This window comes from Sus scrofa, chromosome 13 (genome assembly GCF_054392235.1).
Source record: "Sus scrofa isolate SSC_HxYL_T2T_F1_AM1 chromosome 13, Sscrofa_HxYL_maternal_Yorkshire_Landrace_v2.0, whole genome shotgun sequence".
Classification (NCBI taxonomy): Eukaryota; Metazoa; Chordata; class Mammalia; order Artiodactyla; family Suidae; genus Sus; species Sus scrofa.
In genome coordinates this window covers 72,537,943-72,562,934 of record NC_139395.1, presented here as the reverse complement: position 1 = coordinate 72,562,934, position 24,992 = coordinate 72,537,943, and the positions used below count along the sequence as shown (strand labels likewise).

Genomic DNA, 24,992 nt, shown 5'->3' with positions numbered 1-24,992 from the left:
AAAAAGTTTGTAAAGGTTTGCTGGGGTCCTGAAGATTCTTCAATACCAAGCTAAGAAGATTCCGCTTAGTTCTGCAGTAAAGAGACAGCATGTTAGGTCTTAGATCAGAGCAGATGGACTATTAGAATTAAATTCAAAGTGGAGAGCATGGAACTATTGTGAAGCATCTCTTGTTGATTCAGCGAGGGGAAGGATGTGGTTGATGATGAAGACAGGATGATTGCAGAGACTCCTATAGCAACCAAGGTGAGAGGCGAAGAGACTTGAAAACATAATAATAGGCATGAGAAGGGAGGAATCAGTGGCTTGACCTCATTAGAGTATCAACATATTTCAGCAGAACAATCACTAGAGTATGAGCACTGGGCTTTTGTTCAGTTCTTTCATGTCACATAAATAATTATGGACAAGTCCTTCTAATAACCTTGAGATAAATTGTGAGCAGTCATGGAGGTATGTGAAAATATCCTATATTCTGTATAGCACTGTGTATATTGCCAATAAAAACAAAAGTGACTTCCCTATAATCTTATTACAGCTCCATACCCTCCTACACTTATTTGCATTTTTCTTTCTTCTGGTTAAGTACTGAAAATCATGGTCAAATCAATAGTAAGTTAACCCAGAGGCACAGTGATTTAAAGTTTTCTCTCTGCCCTTGGTTTGTGAGTATAAAATAGTATATTCTCTAGTTGAAGCATGAAACATGGGAAATTAGGACCAAGGCTAGCTTTTGGGGTTACTGAAAGGTTTAAAAGAAGTGAGAGCAGTGAAGTAGGAACTGCTACTGAGAAATAAATGGTATAAGATGATAGTTGGCTTCTATGCACAGAAAATGAATTTAAAATATCAATAATCTGAGAATAACCTTTGACAATATTTGCCAAGAATGTATTCACTATACCAGTCACACTTTGTAGGGAAAATCTAAGTTCCCTGAGAACCTCAACATTCATCAGACCTCACAGGGAAAACCACATTATAGTGATTTGGATATTGTTTGCCCATCAACCATAAGAAATTTGAACTGTATTAGGGCTCGGTCAGGAAAGCAAACTCATTTTGGATAATAGAGTATAGGGGATTTATTTCAGGAAGATCTTATATAATTGTAAGAGAAACTAGAGTGCTAAGGGTCCAAAAGTGGGAGCTTCTAATCATAGTAATGTTACCAACAAGCCTTTTTGGGCACTGGAGAAGGTTTACAAATCAGATCTTGCAAGTGGATCTGGAAAGGCTGCAAGTCCAGCTGCCAGAGTGGACATGAGGAGAACTTGGTGTGGACTATCATCTCTGAAACTGGGAGTGGACCTAGGGTCACTGTTGTTCACGGCAGTGCAGGCAGTTGGGACAAAAGCTAAATAAAGAAGGATATGGGGACAAGCTCTAATCTTACCTGAGTCTCTCTCAGCAGTTACTTGCATATAGATTTCAGAGAACCTTGTCATTTTCACCTTCCAAATCTCACCCTATTTCCTTTTGAATCAACTCCAATCTAGAGCTGTACAGGGAGGGTAAATTTAGTTTTAGCTAAGTCAAGTTTTTCAGCCCTTCTTACCTCTAGATTTAGATTTCCCCTGATCATCACTCAGTTTTCTAATGAAAATAATTGGTAGTGTAAATGAAGAGGAATCAAATGATTACAGATTGGCTAAGTGTTTGCCTCCTTAACATGTCAGCTGCTAAACGTGTGTTTGAGGCTGTCTCCTCACATTAATAGTTTGTTTGGGGTGTCTGAATGTTTCACTGAATTAACAAATTGACCACATTGACAGGCAGGCAGACTAATCAATGAGCTTTGAAAGCTGGAACTGGAGTATAGCACAACTTCAGCCATGGTATTATAGCATTCCACAAGTTGATGATGGCAGGAGAGCTTAAAAACCATTACCCATCTGTGACTTAACACCATCAGTGATACATTTGAAAATAATTTCAAAATAACGATCAGAAAATGTTAGATGAAAGAACAGCACTGAGCAATTTACTCATAATTACCCAAGAGGATATCACAGTATGGATAAATAAAATGCATAGATGAGTCCTAAAGTGCCTTTTAGCTAAAAGAAGTGGTATTGTCCTTGTATGTTATGTCAAAAAATAGCAAAATTGTGTAATGCTTTTTTCATTTTAAAATCACTGAATATCAGACCTGGAAAAGGTTGTGGTCATCTGCTGGTACAGAGATTATAAACTAATGTAATCAAGAGCCAAATAGGAAATAAGCTGATAGGCCAGTCCCCAGGCCTAGATTATTATTCGTGGTCGCACTTTTTTTCAACATCCTTTTTCTCTTCTATTCCTATATCTCCATTTGGAGAGATTTTGATGTTGTAAAAATATAGGCAATGGGCAGGTGCAAAGGGGCAGAATGTCCAGCCAGGAAGTAAACAGAAAAACCTGGCAGTTGAATAGAAGATGATTTTTCTGGAACCAGTTCTCTGAACAGGCCATCTGCATCATCAATCCTCACATGATTTGGACTCTGGAAATGTGTTCTCAAACACAAAGCATGATCCGGCTTCCACAAATATTTCATCACACAACAACAAATCATTTGGCAAATTGTCAGCTTCTGTTTGAGAGAGACTGAGTCTGAGTAAGCCAAATAAGTGTATGGCCATGAACTTAGATATATTAAATTATATCCAAGGCCTTAGGTTTAGTTTAGCAATGCTACATCAAGAACATAGTGAAAGAACAATTAGCAATTATTAAGAGATGCACTTGCCATGCAGTTGATTTCCATAATTTGCTCCCAGACAGCACTCTTCCCTTGATTACTGGCGATTCTAAATATGTCTTCTGTGAAGAGGATGAAGGATTGAACCTCCCTCCCTTTCTAGCTGTACCATTGTGAGTATATAAAGCTCTTGTCACAAATGTAGCACTTCTGTGTTCTTTGGTATAAGTGCTTTCTATTAATTCCTATGCATGCAAATTCAGGTGAAACACATAAACTAAAACAGACAAATCTTCCTGCCTTTTTTTGAAATAAGAAACTGACATTGTTTCCAGGCTCAGGGTTGAAAACTGATTATAGAGCTGGTCAGAGCATTCAGCAAGAGGTTTTTTGTTTGTTTGTTTTAATCAAAGGTTGATTTTAATTCTGTATGTACCAAATTTTTCCACTGTGAGTTTCTGGCAAAGTAAGCACACAACACCTGTTGTTAGCTACAAGTTTTAGGAAATGCAAGTTCAATTTTTTTAATTACAAGGAGGGATAGAAACTCTCTTCTTCTGTTTTCTACTAGGCACATTTTCAGATTGAGTTTTTTTAACATGGTTAAAATCTGTTATCTTTGTTCTAAAATTGGCACTAATCCTATAGGATAAACAAAATATAAAAATCTAAATTAGTGCTAAAAGAAACAAAACACTTAAAATATCAACTCCTCCTTCTCTGTAGAATGTTGATATTTAATGTAGTGATATATATTATGGGTCTATTCTATATATCCCTGAAGCCAGCATGATCCAAATCTCTAATAAATCTGTAAACATGGTATACCTCCACTAAAAAGTAGCTAGAAAAATTTAAAAATTGTTAAATTAAGCAGCACACTAGCAGATGTTCAACAATTACCTCTCTGAAAATGTGTGTATACATGAATATATGTGTTTGTATATCTTTATATGTGTATACATGTATGTATATATATATATATATATACACACACACATATGTATTTAGTATCAATTTTATTAATACAATGAATGTTAGCAGACAATTTAAATATAATAGTAAAATACATAATACTTTTTATTATAAGTTCCATAAAGTCAATTTATTCACACGGAAGGCTTTTGTTAAGTTTTATTGAATGCTTATACCCCTAGCCAGTCTCCGTTTGCAATTCAGCAACTTGACAGTTGCAGTTGCATTCCAATACACTCACACTGCTCCAGGTAGATTTATTGTCATTAAATCAAATATGTTATATGATCTTGAACTCTTTCTCAGTCTCATACAAATTATTTCACTGGTGAAAACTCTTTTAGCATCAGCACTAACTCAAACCCTGATTTGTAGCATTTGCCAATTTCTATGGTACAAATGCTCCCATGGTGAATTTCAAGCTAACAACTTGGCATTGCCACGAATGAGGATTTGGGACGAGAGATACAGTGATTCTTCATGATCCAGCATTTCCACCACACAGGTACAATACATATAAACCATCTCAAGACTATAAATAATAGTGAGATGTACCAAATTAATTAGGACATAATGAATTTTGATATTATGTTTTTAATATAATTATTTTACTTTTAAGATTACATAATTTAATTTTGAATGATGGCTGTGTTTAATGACCTACTTACAAAAGTCCTGAAATTAGGGAGATCCCATTGTGGTACAGTGGTTAACGAATCCAACTAGGAACCATGAGGTTGTGGGTTCGGTCCCTGGCCTTGCTCAGTGGGTTAAGTATCTGGCGTTGCTGTGAGCTGTGGTGTAGGTCACAGACGTGGCTCGGATCCCACGTTGCTGTGGCTCTGGCGTAGGCCCGTGGCTGCAGCTCCAATTAGACCCCTATCCTGGGAACCTCCATATGCCGTTGGAGCGGCCCAAGAAATAGCAAAAAAAAAAAAAAAAAAAGTCCTGAAATTAGCACTCAGCTTTCAAGAGGTGCCACAAGTCAGTTGCAGCATATCCCTGGATAAATAAATTAGTAATGAATATGTAGGATATAGACAAGTTTTGTATTATATGCAATTTAGATATAAAATGTAAAACTAATCCATGTGATTAGCAGTCAAATAGTGGTTATCCTTTGTGTCTCAGCTGTGATTGGCAGGTCTTCCAGGAGGACAGCCATGGTCTGCATCCTGACTTGAGTGCTAGTTACATTGGTGGGTTCAGTTTATGAAAATTCCTTGAGCCGACCTTCTTACTTGGTCCCAATAACCAAACTGAACATGATTAAATCTGAATTGCTAAGGATGGGACTTTGGCACAATACTTTGTAAGGTTCTCATGTGATTCCAACATGAAAGTATATTTGAAAACCAGAATATTTCCATATTGTTTAACTGATCTGTCAAGTTGCCAGTTTAAAATATACAAATGTGTTTATTTTTTTTTATTATTATTTTTTAATGAAGCAAATCTTGTTAGAAACTAATTAATAAAACTTGGTAGAATTCAAATACAAATGTGTTTATTTTTAAAAAACAAAGAGAATGAAATAAATGATAATATAGTTACCAAAAAACAAACAAACATGTAATTAGGAGGTATTTTTGAAGAAAATCTAGCTCCCTATCATGATTTAGGAGACCTTGGGTAGTTTAGCCTCTCCCTACCTCTCCAGCTTTCTGGTTTTCTCTGATTCCAATTCAGTGGAGCCACACGAATGAGAAAAAGTGAAACCAGAATAGAAAATATCCAAACAACCTTCAGAATCACACAGAAAAAATAATGAGTTGTTGTTTTAAAGCACTAATTTTGGGGAGGGATATAGTGATATAGCTATAGGCAACTGATACATATAACTATAATTTTAAACAATATCTACAGGATTGCAAAAATATTCTTAAGGTTTGCATATATTTAATGAAATGAGATACAGTAAATCTCATTTTTCCAATTTTACCTATTTTTACATTAATCATGGTTTTACAAATATGCTGCATTTCTATCCCAAATTTCTCTGTTATTCTTTTGAGTTGAGAATTTCTGTGACCACATATGGTTTTCTTTCCCACCTCAACTCCTCCACTTAGGACATATCTTTTCTTACCTTTAAAATATGTAGGCTCTGAAGTGGAGTAGTTTGTACCTAGAGAGTAAACAAGATGAACTATTGATGGTGAGGGGAGAAAATATTAGAAATTCTATACCTGTCTATTTTGTGTAATACTTTTGTTAGTTTTTATGTTTTGTAATGTATATATAACATGAATATAGATATGTCAAATTTATATGTCTATATCTTATACTTCTTTTTTGGTCATAATATTTTGGAGACTATCTCTTTAAACCATAGTACCCTGTAAGCAGAAACTAGACTCCGTACATGACAGATACCAACTTGAAAAATCCAACTGTTACATAAATTTGAGTTTATGTCAAGAAGCAAAGTCTTGAGTAAATACTGAACAAAGTTTTCATCTAAGTATTGGACTCTCATCATAAACTCTGCATTTTCTAGTCCTATGATCTTTGGTGAGTCTTGTACCTCTGAATTTGCTTCTCCAAGTCTAGAAGTAAGTTAATAATCTTCTGTCTACTTTTAAGCACAGATAAAACACTGCACACAAAACATTTTGTAAATTATAAAGCATGAGGTATAAGGTATAACTAACCAAATATTAAAGGTTATTCTTTATTTTCTTTTAAAACTGGGCATAAACATATTTTCAACAAAAGCAAATATTATGTATTTTTTCAGAAAAAAAGACCTCTTTTAAGCAAAGTCTGTAGAAATGATCGAAGTCTTTAAGAGTTAAGGAGAAAGGGAAACTATACGTTGCTTGGAGGATTATTCAAAGTGATTGTCACTTGTGAACTTGCCCTAGAATGGTTAGATTTGCCTTCAGTTTGAAGGAACTCAATCCGAAGAAAGGCATTTCAGGTGGAGACAATCATACAAGAAGAACCTTGGGAATTCTAAAACACTGCAGAGATTTTCCCAGTAGTACATTCTGACTTAAATGAAGGATACATGAAGGAGAGAAAAGAAAGACATGGCTCATGACACAGGTGGAGTTGAATTAATTGGAGAACTTTCAATATTTGTTGAAGGAAATTGAATTTGAATGCTTGATTAGACAGTTTGAACTTCATAGGAAATGGGATCTGTGAAGGTCTTGACACAGAGTAATGACAAAATCAGCTGTACTTTATGAAAAGTTGTCTGCACAGGAGCCTGAGTCAATAAGCTATGTCTTGGAAAGGATGTAGAGGGTGACTTGGAACAAGAAGTGGTAGAAGGCTACTTTAAAAGCCTTGGGCAAAGGTAATGCAGGATTGACTTGACTGATGACTGTGTAACTGGAATGAATGAACAAATATATCTTGAGATAAAACACAACACAAAGATTTTAAATGTTTAGATTATTTGTGATGCAATATCAGTTGGTATCCACTAACCAATAATAATAAAATAGCATTGGTTGTATGTTGAATATGCTACTTCCTGAACAGACAATACTAAAAGTATGCCTACCTGCGTCAAGTGTGTTTGAGCAAACTGTATTAGGTTTACAAATTAGGACTAGCTTTGTGTGTTCATTTTATAACATGATTTTGTATTGAAAACAAAAAAGCACCTATTTGAGACCAAATTATGTATTGTGTGATTAAAATACCTATGCCAAAAAGTGGATTCTAATATGGTCTAATAAAATTCTAAAAGTGTTTGGGGATATTGGATTAGCTCTAAGTAGCCTAAGGGGCTAACTTTGGTCAATTATTTATTTATTTATTTCAAAAAAAAAAAAAAAAAATATATATATATATATAGAATGATTACTATGTGTCAGGCACCGTTCTAGGCATGAAAGTTGCAGGAATATTATGACTGGAAATAGTTTTATCTACATAGAGCTTATATTCTACTAGATGCAGGAAGAATATGGACAAGTAATGAATATATAAATAAGTTAATTTCAGACAGTGACTGGCACATTAAAGACAGTAGAAAAGGGTTGATAAGAGTGACTGGGGCCAGTGGTGGGATTAGGTGCTGGCTACCACTCTAAGGTAACAGAAAGTCATTCTATGGAGGTGACTGATCTGAAGTGGGTATAATGGAAAGAGCCAGCTGTAGAAAAATTTGGAGAAAGTGTTGGGGGCAATGAACAGCAAACACAGAGGCCCTGAGCAGGAAACTATCTTGACATCTCTGGGAGCCTAATAAAGAATTATTGCTCTAATATAGTAGGCAAAGGGGAGTTTAGTACAAGTGGAGATGGAAGAGGTAGACAAAAGTCAGATCATTTAATGGTCTTGCTAGTCATGGTAAAGAGTATGATTTTAAATCTTGGGAGAGTTTTATGTAGAAGAAAAACTCTATCAATCCCCCTATGCTACTTTCAATTTGTGGCATAGCTATTTGTGGTATCCTTAAAATAAAGAAAATTATGTGATGTTATCACCTCCATATAAAACTTGACCCTCTTCTTCAAAAACTTCAAGTTAAAAACACAGTTTCTCATATTCCCTTCCTCTAAGGGCCTACATTCCCTGTAGAATGTTTTGTCCTCATACATATTGTTTCCTTCCAGTGCCAAAGAAACAGAAAAAAATAATTCTGCATTGTTATCTGTCTTAAAAAACAATTTCATTTAGGGTTAAAGAATAAATTATTTTAGGGAAAGATTTGATAATCATACAACTGCCTTTGTCAGTAGGCATTGCATAAAAATGATGTTTTCAGCATTTCTAAATTGGACCATCTCTATTAGAAATTGCAAAGATGTCACTTGACTTAAAAATATATCCTGGTGTTCCATTCCTAAAGGCACTATTATGCTAACAATAAATCTGAACAAGACCGTAGGCAGAGTGTGGGTTGTGATGTACTCAATATTCATCACACTCTGACCCAAAGGAATATCCATTATGTGCTTCTGGGATCCTTGAGCAAAGCAGGTTTATTACACCTGCCAATTTTCATGGATTTGCTGTATGATACATCGTCTTCTTTGAAGAAATCTTGGTCACAGTGCATATTTCCATTCTTGTGGCTTTCTTTCCCAGGTAGTTCAATTACTCTGGTTCTCAATTTGATGGAAGATTATGTTTGAAATAGCATAGAATTCTAGCAATCATACATACATTTCAGTGTCCCCTTATCACAGGGCACTGCTTTGAGTATTTAGGAGAAGGTAGATTTTATCCAGATTCACTTCAGGACTACTCCCTTTGTAAAATGGCAAGCTATGCAAAAACACTGAAGACACAATTTTTTTTCTTGATTGATATAATCCCTGAAAACAATTTGATTAATGTTTTAAGATTCATTTACTTGAGAAGTTTTAAAAATAATATGACCACATTTATCAGTAGACTTTACATAAAAATAGTGGCAGGAATAACATTTTTTAATTTCCTAGTCTCAGTTTATTCCTCAGGAGTAATTAATACAGTAGGAGAAAGCAGCTTATTAGGCCCTGATGATATAATGCAATAGTTAAATGCTTAAAGGAAGCATTTAATCCTGCTCTGCCAATAAATGGGGCTAGCTTCAAGTTCATTTCCTTGAATTATTCAGTTTCTCTCTGGAAAAACTGAACCTCATCCTGCATAAGCAATACTTCTTCAGGACTAACTAAACAGGTGTTCAGTCCATAAATTTATAAGAAATGGACCCATGTGTCTGGCCATAGCAAAACAAATACAAATGGTACACAGATACACTTATGAACCAAATGAGTTTTTAAAATAAACATTTAAACAATAATATTTTCTTTAAAGTAGAAAAGTGAAAAGAGACTCTATTAGGTAGAAATTCTTAAGATGATATAAGTACCGAATATCATGAAAATAAAATTCCCTTGACTAGTGATGTTTACTATATTTTTTTAAAGTTTGTCTAAAATACCAGCCATTTGACCTTCATTGACACTATTTTTCTATACATATATATATGTATAATGCTTTTTATTTTTTCCATTATAGCTGGTTTACAGTGTTCTCTCAATTTTCTACTATATAGCAAGATGACCCAGTTAACACATACATGTATACATTCTTTTTTCTCACATTATCATGCTCCATTGTGAGTGACTAGATGTAGTTCCCAGCACTATACGCAAGATCTCATTTCTTATTCATTCCAAAGGCAATAGTTTGCATCTATTAACCCCAAGCTCCCAATCCATCCCACTCCCTCCCGCTCCCCCTTGGCAACCACAAGTCTGTTCTCCATGTCCATGATTTTCTTTTCTGTAGAAAGGTTCATTTGTGCCATATATTAGATTCCGGATATAAGTGATAGCATATACTATTTGTCTTTCTCTTCTGACTTACTTCACTTAGTATGAGAGTCTCTAGTTCCATTCATATTGCTGCAAATGGCATTATTTTATTCTTTTTATGGCTGAGTAGTATTCCATTGTGTGTGTGTGTGTGTGTGTGTGTGTGTGTGTGTGTGTGTGTGTGTGTGTGTGTGTGTATAAACCATATCTTCTTAATCCATTCATCTGTCAATGGACATCTAGGTTGTTTCCATGTCTTGGCTATTGTGAATAGTGCTGTAATGAACATGCAGCTGCATGTGTTTTTTCAAGGAAAGTTTTGTCCAGATATATGCCCAAGAGTGGGATTGCTGGGTCATATGGTAGTTCTATATATAGTTTTCTGTGGTACCTCCATACTGTTTTCCATAGCGGTTTTACCAATTTACATTCCCACCAACAGTGCAGGAGCATTCCCTTTTTTCCACACCCTCTCCAGCATTTGTTATTTGTGGACTTATTAAAGATGGCCATTCTGACTGGTGTGAGGTGGTACCTCCTAGTAGTTTTAATTTGAATTTCTCTAATAATTAGTGATGTTGAACATTTTTTCCTGTGCTTCTTGGCTATATGCACATCTTCTTTGGAGAAAGGCACTGACACTGTTCTTAAGGACACTATTCTTAAGGGCTTTTACTAGATCCTATGTTTAAAATTGTACTGTCTTTAAGCCTGGATAACTCATAACATATGTAGCACAAGATTTTGCTGATTATCACTTTTTTCTATTAATCAAGCATTTAGTATTTTTAAAAAGTATATCAAAACTTTAAATCTTTTAACTTTTTATTCTTCCAGGAAAAACTGTTCCATTTTTCTCTTCCCTTATTTTGTCTGTTCCTTATTCCCAGCAGGGAGTAGGCATTTATCCCTTGTGGATTTCTATTTCTAATTTAACCTCTTCACTCATCTTCAGTAATTTATATTAAAAACAATTTTTTTCACCTGTATTAGAAAAAATTCTTTCCAGCTCAAGGAACAGCCTTTCAATGGAAATTAGCCTAAAACAGGAAAAAGACTCCTTATTGGTTTATGTTACTTAAAGTTCTAAAAGTTAAGAAACTCTTCCTTTCTTCCCTTAGATTGTCCTGCCTCTGTGTGAATTTCATTTCCAGGCCAGCTCTTCCTTCAGAGCAGTCCCTTGTATATCATTATACTAACTAGAACAGCACAAAGGAAGAGTTTCTCTGTCATTTTATTTTAGCAAAAGCCCAGGAATGTGTTCAAATATAATATATCCTATACCAAACAGTATGTCGAGAAGGATGGAATATGCTAACTGCTTGATCATGAGGTTTTATGCATTTTAAAAATCACGCACACTGATAGGAGGGTGGCACCCTGACAAAAATCAAATATTCTTATCAGAGGAAGCAGAAATAGATTGAAGGTTGACAAAAACAGCAGCTGTCCTCTGAGAACCTTTCCATGTTATATGCTTCCTCCTATGATACTCAAATAACAGCTTGTACTTTCTCTATTGCAATTATTGACTTATTGCTGGTTTCCATTTTTAGGCTGTAGGCTGAAGAGAACAGGGACCATAGCCCTCTTACTGGTCAACATCTAGCTCAGTCAACATCTAGCTCAGTGTCTAGAATATTTAAGGTACTAAAACTATCTTTTGAATTTAATGGAACTGCTTTATTTAATTTATTTGATAAATATTTACAGACTATTTGCTAGGTGATGGAGAAACATCAGGGAATAAGACAGATGGAAATCTCTGCTTTCATGGAGTTCACATTCAAATAGGTCATAGTTTGAAACTTTCAAATGTTTTGAGAGTTCCACCTCTAATATCCTATGACAATAATATCATAATATAGGGGCAATGGTATAGGCTAGGCCTGCCTCTGGGGTAATTATATGACTGAATTTTTTCTTCTTGATGATAATCCAGATAGGACCAAGTACATTGTATCTAAATCATTCATTCATTTATTCAGCAGGTACTTACTGAAATCTCTACTAAGTGATAGGAAGATGCAGTCCTAGCTCTCCTGGAGCTTAAAGGGTTAGTGAGGGAAAAACACATTGCATTAGTTTCCTATGGCTTTTCTAAAAATCACAACTTAGTGGCTTAGAACAACACACATTTATTTTCTCACAGTTCTGAAAGTCTGAAGTCCAAAATGGGTTTCACGGAGTGGAAACCAATGTATTCACAGGGCCACACTCCTTCCAAAGGAGAAAACATCTGTTTCCTTGCCTTTTCTAGCTTCTAGAGATTCTTTCCTCTCATATCTTGGTTCAAGCTCCCTTCTTATATACTAAGGTAAGCAGCATAGCATCTTCAAATCTCTTCCTCCCTTCTCATCAGTATGATATCAGTATATCAGTATGTCAGTATGATAACAGTGTATCGGTATGTCAGTATGCCTTCTGCTCTGTGCCAAATCCCCCTCTGCCAACCTCACACAAGGGCACTTATGGTTTCCCACTCAGATATTCTAGAATAATCTATCCATTTCATACACCTGCAAATTTTGTTTTGCCATTTAACGTAAAATTCATGGGTTCCAGATATTAGGTCCTAGATATCCTTGGGGTCAGTTATTTAGCCTAATACACACATTAATGAAATAATTTAAAAATATACAATTAAAAATCATGTTTAATTAAATGAATCTTGGTTTTCTCATAATATTTAAAAAAATAATAAGATAGAAGTAGAAGACTTTAAAATATTCGTAATTTAAAAAATATTCCTCAACCATAATATATGTCTGGGTAGATTATGTTTCATGGTGATGCCTTAAAGGCCAATGTCCATAGTGAAAGTATTAGAAGAATTAATATTAAAAAAAAGGAAATTGGGGGAAATTTTAATTTTAATTTAGTGTGTGGCGAGATTTAAAATTTCAGCATTTTGAGATATTGTAACGTGAAAATAGGATGGAAAAAGCACATAATTGTGAAAGATTTGCTGACCTTACAGAATGAATCAAAGGTAAGTTTTGGGAAGCCACAGAAGATATTTACATATATATAAATTTATATATATATATGCATAGAAATGCACTATGTCATTAGAGAATCTAATTTTCTAAACTAACATAGTATCTGCAAGTAGAGAGACACATCATGCAATCACTAAAAAATAAACAGATTTACAGAAATGCTCTCCTGTGTATATCATTATCAGCATCCTTACCTCTGGGGCAATACTTAGCTTAGATTATCTTATTTAAATAGCAATAGCTTTTTTTTTTTTTTTTTTTTTTGTCTTTTTGCCATTTCTTGGGCCGCTCCCAGGGCATATGGAGGTTCCCAGGATAGGGATCTAATCGGAGCTGTAGCCACCAGCCTACGCCAGAGCCGCAGCGCAGGATCCAAGCCATGTCTGCGACCTATACCACAGCTCATAGCAACGCCGGATCGTTAACCCACTGAGCAAGGGCAGGGTTCGAACCCGCAACCTCATGGTTCCTAGTCGGATTCGTTAACCACTGCGCCACCACGGGAACTCCAATAGCAGTAGCTTTTGTAAAAAAAGGTCCAATCTGTTCTTTCACAAGGAAATTGTACACCAAGGATATATGATTATTTTTCCCTTTAGGATAAAGCAAAAGGACATGTTGAATCACATCCAATTTGGATAAATAAAAGTTAACAGAAGAACTAGAAGACTTCTCAGATCTAATATGTGCTCTGAGAATAATAATTTATTTTAATTTAACAAAAAGTATTTTAGAGATACTGTGCTGATTCAGTAGAGATATTTAAAAGGCAAAATGTTAATGTTAAATTTTGACAAGAAGCTGAAACTTGAGGGTAGGACTATATCTATAGTCTTTTTTAGGGCCTCACCCACGGAATATGGAAATTCCCAGGCTCGGGTTGAGTTGTTGCTACAGCTGCTGGCCTACACCATAGCCACAGCAATGGCAGGATCCAAGCCACATCTGTGGCCCATACCACAGCTCCATGGTAATGCCGGTTCCCTTAAGCCACTGAACAAGACCAGAGATTGAACCCGCATCTCACGGATACTAGTCAGATTCGTTACCGCTCAGCCACGACAGGAACTCCCAGGAATATAATATTTATCCACATATGTATAATTTGGGGCCACCTTGGTGACTGCTTTTTTTTGGTTTGTTTTTTTATCTGCTACAAAAATACATTGTTATTTAACTCTTATTCTTTGTTACAGACATGAATCAAAATAATGTAATAACTTTGAATAGATATGCTGTCACACCTCTAGCCTCTGGATTCTGTAGTAGTAAAAAATACTTTTATTATCATGGTTTTCTGATTCTAATGGTTGATGTCTTTGTATTTTAGCTTTCTCATAGCTTTTAAGAGTAGTATCTTCGCTATTAAATATTTGTCTCTTACAGTTCCTGTGTTTCTGACTTGTAAGTTACTATGTTTGTTCCTGTGTTTATCCCAATGTATTAGAGCTTTGCTATGAATATTTAAAACTTCAGTAGTACTCATGGCCATAGTTGATGCTGAGCTGCTCTGACAATAAGATGACCCAGTGCCCATGATCTGTGGCAACTCACTTAGGTAAGCTTGATAATTCGGGATATAATTCTTTGTTCTTAACAGACTGTGACTAACTATTTTTAAGAATAGTCACTATCTTCTCCTTTACTATTTCCATGCCCCTTTACAGTGTTACTTCGTAGCTTTTTAAATCAAGAGATACATTATATTTTCATTTTCCTTGAATCTGGACAGATTGAATGACTTGGAATGGTTAAAAGAATGAAGCAGGAGCTCCTGCTGTGGTGCAATGGAATCAGCAGTGTCTTGGGAGCTCTGGGACATGGGTTTGATCCCCAGCCTTGGCACAGTGGGTTACAGATCCAGCATTGCCGCAGATGAGGCTTAGGTGGTGACTGTGGCTCAGATCTGCCCCCAGACTCAGGAGCTCTATATGCCATGAGGTGGCCAGAAATGAGGCCGGGAAAGTGGGGTGGGAGAGAAAGAATGAAGCAGAAATAACATTGTGTTATTTACAAGCATTAACATTAAAAATTCTTGCACACTTCTGATTCCTCTTGGAATCCTGAGCAGGCACTATATGAAGGAGCTCAGATTCAAGGAGGATGAAAAAAACATTTGGCGTAGGGGAGGGAAAGCGCAGTACTCTCAGCTGAAACTATCCTAGACTAGCGGGATCCCAGAGACCCAGTAGTTAATTACAAATGTAGTGCACTCAGGCAAAACCAAAGGAATAGCCAAGTTGAATTCATTTTAAATCACCAACCTACAGACTTGTCAACTAAATACATGGAATTTTTTTATTTTTTAATCTGCTCAGATATGGGATGGTTTGTTACACAGCAAAGCTGCTAATACACAGATCTGAACATATTTATCTTAAATAAAAGAATGTATCATTAAAATGGAAGGAAAAAAATTCTAAAGTTATTTTACGTGTGATATGACATTCTATATCACTTTTTCTTCTCTATCAGTATAGATTTTTATTCATTCCAAATTCTAAATTTGAGGGAAAATATACGTTTCAATTTTAATTTTTAAAGACCTCACTCTAAAGTAAATAAAAAAGAAGTATTCTTCATTATTTATTGGTGACAGAATTATTTAATCACAATATTTACTATAAAATGTCATATTGGAAATTTATAATTGAAATAAACTTTGTTCTATTTAAAAAGAGCACTTGATTTATTTTTTAAGGATTAAACCCCTTATATTAGCCATAGAGATTGCCTTCAAAATTTTATCACTTAGTCATTTAAATATTATGTATTTGAAAATTGCTTCACCTGTAGAAAAGAATAAAATACCAATAGATTATCAATCAAAACTTATAATAATAGAACACTTTACCTGAGCAAGTATTTATGAGTGGCAGCAGAATTACCAGTTTCCATAGCAACCTCATTTCCACCTTCTAAGGTCAAAATTTCTCCCATACAATCAGGCAGAAAAAAAAATGTCTATCTTCAGTCAGAATTTCAAGAGTCTGAAAGAAACAAAATTGTCATGAAATTACAAATATATAAACATATATATTCTAAAATGTATATAAATTGTTACATATTGACTCAAATTAACATTAAAATATTATTAACCTAAATAAAGCAACCTAAAGGTCTACTCTTTACATACATGTGTAATTTGCAAAATTTCCATAATACAAACTCATATTCCCATTATTTCAATTCACCCCTTATGTATAATTTATTATAAAATGCAATTCAACTGATTATATTCTATGTGGATTAAAATTTTTATAAGTATAACTTTAAATTTAGTAATTTTTGAAATGTTAGAGTTTTAAAAACATATAACCAACTAGCACAATTCTGTTGGTGACTTCTATTTTTGATTCTGTACCATTAGGAATAAGATAAAACATTGCACTATTATATATATGTTAACAGTGACTTTATACATTTCATGGATTTTTAAGTATTTTTATAAATATTGTCGAGAATATATTAATTAGGAAACATTATCTTTCCTAATGTTACTAGAATTAAAATTAATATTAGGCTACAAAATTTCTTCAGGAAGTCAATTTCTGGAAGTATTATCTTTCAAATATTAGATAAACTTTTCCTATGCTATCATGTCATAATTTTCTCTAATCTATTTTGACATTTAAACTTTCTAAATATAAATGAAATCCAGACAAAGTGTTTGTTTGGCTTTTACTCCAAAAATGAAATCTTGTATGAGACTCATAAACTCATAATTTCAGAAAAGTATAGAATAAACTCACCTAGGTGACATTTGACAAAATTATTATATATCAAATGATAGAACCCTTTGGAAACTTTTTACTAATGGAAATATGTATTTTTTGCAACTTCAAGTATGTTTTGGAAGTATGTGGATTTTTAGTATAAAATTAGTAAATAATAAAATTTTAATCATTTCTTGGTGTATTTTTAAATTCTAAAAACCTTTAATTTCTTTCTGTTACTAGTTACTTCAAATTAAACCAAAAACATTGACCATATTAAACTTTAAGTCTTTATAAAATCTAAGTTAAATGCTTTCAAATTTAGTCAGATAATAAAGATAAAAATGAAAATAAACTATATTCAGGTCAATATGCTATATTGAATTGATAATGTCCTTCCAGGAATTCTCTCATATCTTACATCATCTTTCCAGTTTTTTGACACCACAGGTTCAGAGCACTTAACAACCTTACACTTAAGAGAAATTATGCTCTATATCCATTCATTAATTTATATTTTTCAAGAAGTATTTATTTATATTCATTCTCTGCCAGACATTAAATACTTTAGTGTTAATAGTGAACCTAAAACCTTTCATTTCTACCCATGAAGAGTTGCCATCTTACCAGAGACACAGACTTTCAACAAAAGGAGCAAAATCAAACACACACACACAAACACTTAAATAGTTAGAAGTGGTAAATATTGTAATGCTTTGAAGAAAACAAGTACAGTGTATGAGATCTCTGAGGTGGGGTTCAAGAAGTATTTTTGAACTTAGGCTCAAAAGATAAGTAGCTCTTAGCTAGGCAAAGAGTGCAGATGCTTGAGGTAGGGAGTATAGGACAGCAGGATAAAGATAGGTAAGAATGAGGGCAGAAACTACTAGGTGCCTAAGCAAAAGGGAGAAAGGTGTGACAGGTCCTGAGGGAGGCCTGAGTGTACATTCTCAAAGACCTCAAAAAATCCTTTTTGCTATTCAGAAGGACAATGACAAGAGACATTTTGTTTGAGCAGGACAAAAAGGCTGAACTAGGCTAGGCCTATGGGCCATTTTGACAAGGATGAATTTTGTACTTTCAAGTTATAATTAAAGACTTTTAAGTAGGACTAAACAATTTAATTTAGAAAATCACAATTTACAAAAATCACTCTGGGAAATTCCCATTGTGGCTCAGTTGTTTTGAGCCCAACTAGTATCTAAGAGGCTGCAGGTTTGATCCCTGGCCACACCCAGTGGGTTAAGGATCTGGCATAGCTGTGAGCTGTGGTGTAGGTCACAGATGCAGCTTGGGTCCCATGTTGCTGCGGCTGTGGCTGTGGCTGTGGCTGGCAGCTGTAGCTCTGATTCAACCTCTAGCCTGGGAATTCCATATGCAGCAGGTGTGGCCCTAAAGTGCAAAACAAAAAAACAAACAAACAAACAAAAAAAACCAAACAAACAAAAAAAAAAAAGAAAAGAATCACTCTGGCTGATGTAGAGAATAGAAGGGAAGGGATAGAGTAAAATGCAAAAACGTATAATTTCAACTTATTTGATGGACATTGTGTTATTTTTTCCAACCAAACAATTTTTCCTCCTTCTGATAAAAGCTCTGTGTTTTTTGTGTTGTTTTGGGTTTTGTTTTGAGGAACCGCTTCCCTGGACAACCTAAGTCCCTATAATTTGAGTGAGGTTTCCTCCATCTCCCTAGCTTCAGGGATGAGCTATGTCAATTAAGAATCCACTGCCCTGGCTGCAGTGTTTTGTAAAAGGATGGGCACGTGGCCCAATCCAAACCAATGTTAACAGAGCCAAGAACTTTGTCAGTACTCTTAGGAGAGTTCAATTGCTAAGACATAATTTTGTTGATCCAATGTAATATAATATTTCACAAGTGGTATCTTGACTCAGTTTTGAAGACATGGCTAAAAACTCTCAATGCCCCGTGGCAGTTTGCTAAGTCCCCACCCCTATTACTTCCCTTATCAGGTCTAACACTCCTGGATTCTAATGCACACAAATTCAATTTCCAGAGGCCTCCAGTTATTTAACCAGGCATGGCCCTTCTTCCTAGGGCTGGTGGAATTATTCAAAATATGGTGTTGGTAAATGCAAACTATTACATTTAGAATGGATAAGCAATGAGGTCCTACTCTACAACACAGGGAACTATATCCAATCTCTTGGGGTAGAATAAGATGGACGGTAGTATGAGAAAAAAATGTATATATATGTATGAGTGGGTCATATGCTGTACAGTAAAAATTGACACAACACTCTAAATCAACTACACTTTAATAAAAAAATAAAAACAAAATACCCAATCTCCTAGAAGCCTTCAAAACCCAGCTAATCCAACCCCACTTGTTACACATAAGCTGCTGTTATCCTGTCCATACATACTTGCCATACATAAATCCCAATTTGCTGTTATCCTGTCCCTGGGTCACCCTCCTTCATGTCCTTTCTCTCATTTGAATATTTAGGAAACAAGAATTTTGCTTCATACATTCCACTTTCACATATCTGAGTGTTATTAAGTTGTGATCCTTCATCTAAAGAACCTATAGTCTAATCTGACATCATGAAATTATGAAACTCCTTGTCATGCTTAAATCCCTGAAATTTCCAGATGTGAATAAGACATTTTTTTTTTTTTGCTTAATCTAGTTTGTGTTGTATTTTTGTCTCTTGCAACCAAAATCATCTGGCTAGTATATTCATTTTTCATCCTGAATTTATATAAAGTTTTCCTTAAGGATACAAGGGCAAACTATTATGATACTCTTAAAACTTTGTATTTATCAAAAGCTCCATTGTATTGCCAGCACTTTCATACCTTATCTTGAAGATAAAGCCATGTGTGATACTTGCTGATAATACATGGTGTTATATGTAATGTAGAGGAGTTCCCGTTGTGGCAGAGTGGAAACAAATCTGACTAGGAACCATGAGGTTGCCAATTTGATCCCTAGCCTCGCCCAGTGGATTAAGGATCTGGCATTGCCGAGAGCTGTGGTGTAGGTCACAGACATGGCTCAGATCTGATGTTACTGTGGCTGTAGTGTAGGTCGGCATCTGTAGCTCTTATTCAACCCCCAGCCTGGGAACCTCCATGTGCCAGGAGTGTGGCCCTAAAAAGCAAAAAAAAAAAAACCCAAAAAACAAAAAACGCAATGTAGAACTCATGGATATTCAGTAAGTATGTGTTTGATTTGACAAGCAAATTGTCTCATATTAGGAAGAAGAGGCTAAACTGGGAATCTAGAGACATTGCTTCTACTTTTGTTTTTCCCTTAACTAGCTTAGTAATTTTGGGGTGTTTTCATTTACAATCACATTATTTATCAGTGCCCTCCTATGAAAATAGAAAGGCTTGACCTAGAGATCACTCTTAAATTTATTTCAGCTCTAATATTCTAAGATTATTTTGTTCAACCCAGTGTAGAATTTCACTGCAAATATTGCCCTTTACCATTTGATTGCTTATCAACATCCTGTAATGAGGGCAAAGCCCAGGAGATTTTTATTTGACAGGGCTCTGTAAAGACACCCTAAATAGCTAATATTTATGCATCAGTTGCCATTTGTAAAAGTTCCATTTGTAAAAGTTTAAATTGCCTGAGGAAGGAGAATACACTGGCTCCATAAGAACAATCCAGATAAGAAGAGTCTAGTTGCTTATCCACAGAAAAATAGAGTAGATATATTCAGCAGGTAAAATTTATGCTGGCCACTGACATGCAAAATAGCCACAGGAATTATTTCTAGATTCCTAGAATTCTAAAGGTTGCTTGAGGCAGAATAAAAGAGGCCAGTGTATAAACTCAACTTAAGAGAACTTCCAGAAGCTCTAAAAAAGTTTCAAAAATGTATCACTAGCACTTTGTTTTAGATGAGGTTTATAAGCCATATGATATTTTAAATATAATTTTGGCCTGGAGAAGTGAATGGTTCATGACCCAGCTGCTAAGCTATTGCTCTTTTATTACTGGACAAACTTGTCCCCTTCAGACTATAGCATTTCTCAATGCAAAAAGTACCAATTTCAAACACTTCAACACAAGAATATGTATAGATCCATGATCCTTTCTTTCAAGGCCAATTAAAAATTTTTTAATCCTCCGAGAATCGAAATATTCTTGTAAATTGGGTGGCAAAATTCACTTGGTAGTAAAAACCTGTACTGAATTACTGTGAGGTTGTTTTGTTTTTGTTTTTTGTTTTGTCTTTTTGTCTTTTTAGGGCCACACCCATGGTTATATGGAGGTTCCCAGGCCAGGGGTCTAATCTGAGCTGTAGCTGCCAGCCTGCACCACAGCCACAGCAACACCAGATCCGAACCGTGTCTTCCACCTACACTACAGCTCATGGCATTGCCGGATCCATAACCCACTGAGTGGGGCCAGGGATCAAACCCACAACCTCATGGTTCCTAGTCAGATTCCTTTCCGCTGCGCCATGATGGGAACTCTACTGTGAGATTGTTTAGTAAGTTTCGTTGAGGTTGTTTGGTCTGAATGCTTTGGTTTTGCTGCTGAACAAGAAATGTTGGTTGATAATAGAGCTGTTGCTCGCTGAAGGCATTGTCTAAATATATGTAAATTTGCACCACATTGCCTTTCTAAAGGCTAAAATAGGGATCAGCAAACTATAGTGCGCTGACCAAATTCAGTCTACCCATTTTTGTACATACAGTTTCATAGTAACCCAACACACCTATGTATCAATGTACTATCTATGGTTGCTTTTGTGCTACAAAGGGAGAGTCAAATAGTTATGCCAGAGACCATATGGCCCCCAAACTGAAAATATTTAGTATCCAGTTCTTTATAGCTTTAGAGTTTCTGGAAGTGCTGTTGCTGATCTCGGCTCTAGCATATTCTAAACTCTAGGAATATTTGGCTGTGAGGATTTCAGGTAAAGGGATGTGGAACTCTCTCTAACCCCATGTTTACATACTCAGCAAGAACTGCACATGTTCAGTAGGGGAAAAAAAAATGGGTCTTGATTTTGATGTGGCCTCAGACTGTTAGTGTCCTGCCTTAACGTCATCTTTCTTACCACATGTCACTAATCAGCATCAGTCACTCAGAAGGCATGTGAGAGAAAAATTCAAAGAATACTGCTCTATCTATGAGATTGTACCTAATGCTAATTGTTTTTAACCCTCAAATAATGAGCAGTTCCTTTGTTTGGTTCAGAGTAACCCATTTTCTTGAAATAGAAAGCCATCAGTCAATCTATTTCTTGGATACAAAAACATTCATCAGTCTATAAATGTGACACAAATGCTAGTAAACCAGGAATGGTTAGGAAGTCAAGTATTGGCTAGACTTCAGGCAACAGAGTAATTCTGGGAGGTTGTTGCCATGTTAAACTGTGCTGTGAGATGGCATATATTTCTGATTTTTATCATTTACAAAAGAACTTTTCAGCTTCTCTTTGCACTGAGAAGTGGCAGCATTTACTTAAGTAAAATAGCAGGTGGATGTGCATTCGGAGCGCAGTAAAACCCTTTGGAAGGAGCTCATGGAGGGTTCAAGTTGGTACTCACCAACTACACTTACAAGCTACAGAGAATCCCTAAGAGGATCTGACACATTACACCAAATGACAGGCAAACGTGGGGAGTTATTCTTGTCTAACTCTTTCAACCTGATGCTCTTCAATACCTGTAGATGTATCTATGTGATATCCATTTGGGTAATGGAGAATTATGTTCATTAACACATACTGTGTATAGAAATCCTCAGGTCAGTTAAAAGTTACTTGTTTCTTACCCCGTTTGTACTCTCTTAAAAGATTTTCTCACTTTGGTAGTAGATAAAAGAAGCTACTAGTGGAGTTCCTATCGTGGCTCAGTGGTTAACGAATCCAACCAGTAACCATGAGGTTGCGGGTTTGATCCCTGGCCTTGCTCAGTGGGTTAAGGACCTGGCATTGCCGTGAGCTGTGGTGTAGGTCGCAGATTTGGCTCGGATCCCGTGTTGCTGTGGCTCTGGCATAGGCCGGCAGCTACAGCTCCAATTCAACCCCTAGCCTGGGAACCTCCACATGCCATGGGAGCGGCTCAAGAAATGGCAAAAAAAAAAAAAAAAAAAAAAAAAAAAGCTACTAGTAATTGGCTTTAATGATCACTTTAAATACAGAGTACTGGAATGACCAATGTTGGAACATTGGCCAACTTCTCTCTCAATCTTAATTATGTTGCTTTAGCATGAATGGGAATCATTGTTGCAAGTGTACTACTCCGAATGGGTTTTATTCTTTCTCTACTTAGGCAACATTGCGTTGGCATTAAAGAATTTCATAGCAGAGATTAAGATCCATTTTCAGATGGCATGTTTATCATCAGAACAAATGTGCTTGGCACTAATTACCCTTTTGTTTTTAATTGACCAGTTAATTAACTGCATTAGATAAATTAAAAATCCCAAATCCATTTTCTTTAGGTAGTCCTACTGTTTTATTTCAGTGTGATAAAAAATCCATGCCAGATAGAAGGGAAGATGCTTAATAATTGTACAACAGATTTCCAACCTCAGCACATACATGGAGGTATTTACTATCAAACTAAATCAATAATAAATTAAAAAATGAAATATTTATGATCTGAAAAATTTGAGTTAGACTACGAAATCCCAACTGCCATCAAGTCAGGCAAAGTAGCACGATAAATTGTGCCATCACACTCTTTGTTTTCAGAATATAATGCTATCACTTATGATAATTGTTATGCCAGCTCTCAAAATAGGCAGTCATAATAGATGATAGATTAGTAGAGAGATATAACACAGCATGTTTAATACAGTCATAGAAAAAGCATTCCTTCTTTTCTTAGAGGAGGCATGATTACATGTTAAGTTCTTAACAGCTTGAAACAAATGCAAGTATGTTTGTTATAAAAATAGAATCATTTCTACATTTTTTTTATTAGAGCAATCAAGCTGTAGAACTTAACTTAGTCATCAATACAGTCTATTGCATCTGCCTTTTGCCTGAGGCAGTAGAGTCTTGCTGAAAGAGACCAGCATGGAGAAATTAGTTTTCTAACTGATAAGAAATCACACTTTCAATGAATTTTAGTATTGAAAGAAATTACAGACTCGACTAGACACTACAAATCTTCCTGGACTTATGATGGAGTTATATACCAATAAAACCATTGTAAGTTGAAAATATCCTAAGTCAAAAGTGCATTTAATACACCTAACCTACTAAACAGCATAATTTAACCTAGCCTACCTTAAACGTACTCAGAACACCTACTTTAGCCTCCACTTGGGCAAAGCCTCTTTTATAATAAAATGTTGAATATCTCTTGTAATGTGTTGAATACTATACTGAAAGTAAAAACAAAACAGTTGTGTGAGTACAGAATAGTTCTAAGTGTATCAGTGTAAGTATATTGGTTGTTTACCTATGTGATTGATTGGCTGCCTGGAAGCTGTAGCTTTCAAGCATCATGAGAGAAAATGGTATATTGCTAGCCTAGGAAAATATCAAAATTCAAAGTTAAATTGAAAACTTGTAAACCATCATAAGTCAGGAACTATCTGACTATAGATAATATTGCTTTCATAGGTGAGGAACTGAGGCCTCGAAGAGGTAAATGACTATCCCTATTCAGACCATGACCTACATTGAGACCTGAAGGCAGATCCCTGATAAGGCTTCCTTTCTTCTACATGTCCCTCTTGATCTGTGACACTGCACAGGGCACCTAAGTATAGCTTCAGCATCTATGAGCCTCTTTTCCCTACTGAAAAATGCCAGTCATTACATCACATAGAAGTGCTCTAGGTATTTCTGTTAATCACAATGAGAGAATCAGTGTGGGTGGTAATGGAGTTATGGAGGATTTGTAATATCAACTCTCATCTCTGAAAATGGTGACAAGAAATACTTGCTGTTCAGACAAATCCAAGTTTATTAGACTTAATATGGACCTGACAAAATCTTAATACTATCTCAGAAGGGGGAGTTATAGATAATATTTATAGGTTTTTATGGCCTGAACTAAGTGATTTTAAGATTGCTCTTGAGTGATGAGAAACTGACCCAAAAAAATGGACAGAGTTTACAGTATAAGGTATAATAGCTTTAGGTTGATGGGCACCATGCATGAGGTAAGACTCAATGTAGAGATTAATGTTGGTCTTGAAAGTTTTATACTGTAGAAGCAAAAACTTCTTCAAGCAAATAACTAAATTACTTCTGCTTTCAGTATAGTTTAACACAAGCATAGGGAATTATTCGTTCCAGTTCTCAATAATAAATTGAATAAGATATGTGCACTGCTAACTGACCACTAATGCAGAAGTTAGGAAGCTTTCTCTGTAAAGGACCAGAGAGAA

At 35.4% G+C, this 24,992-nt stretch overlaps 1 protein-coding gene across 1 annotated transcript in view; it reads right to left on the bottom strand.

The window, feature by feature from the left end:
- Positions 1-24,992, bottom strand: part of CNTN6 (contactin 6) — a 295,431-nt gene that overhangs the window by 224,598 nt on the left and 45,841 nt on the right. The window contains 1 exon segment of the mRNA XM_084989161.1: positions 15,787-15,922. Within this exon segment, the coding sequence (XP_084845287.1) occupies positions 15,787-15,841 (55 nt within the window). The 5' untranslated portion in view covers positions 15,842-15,922.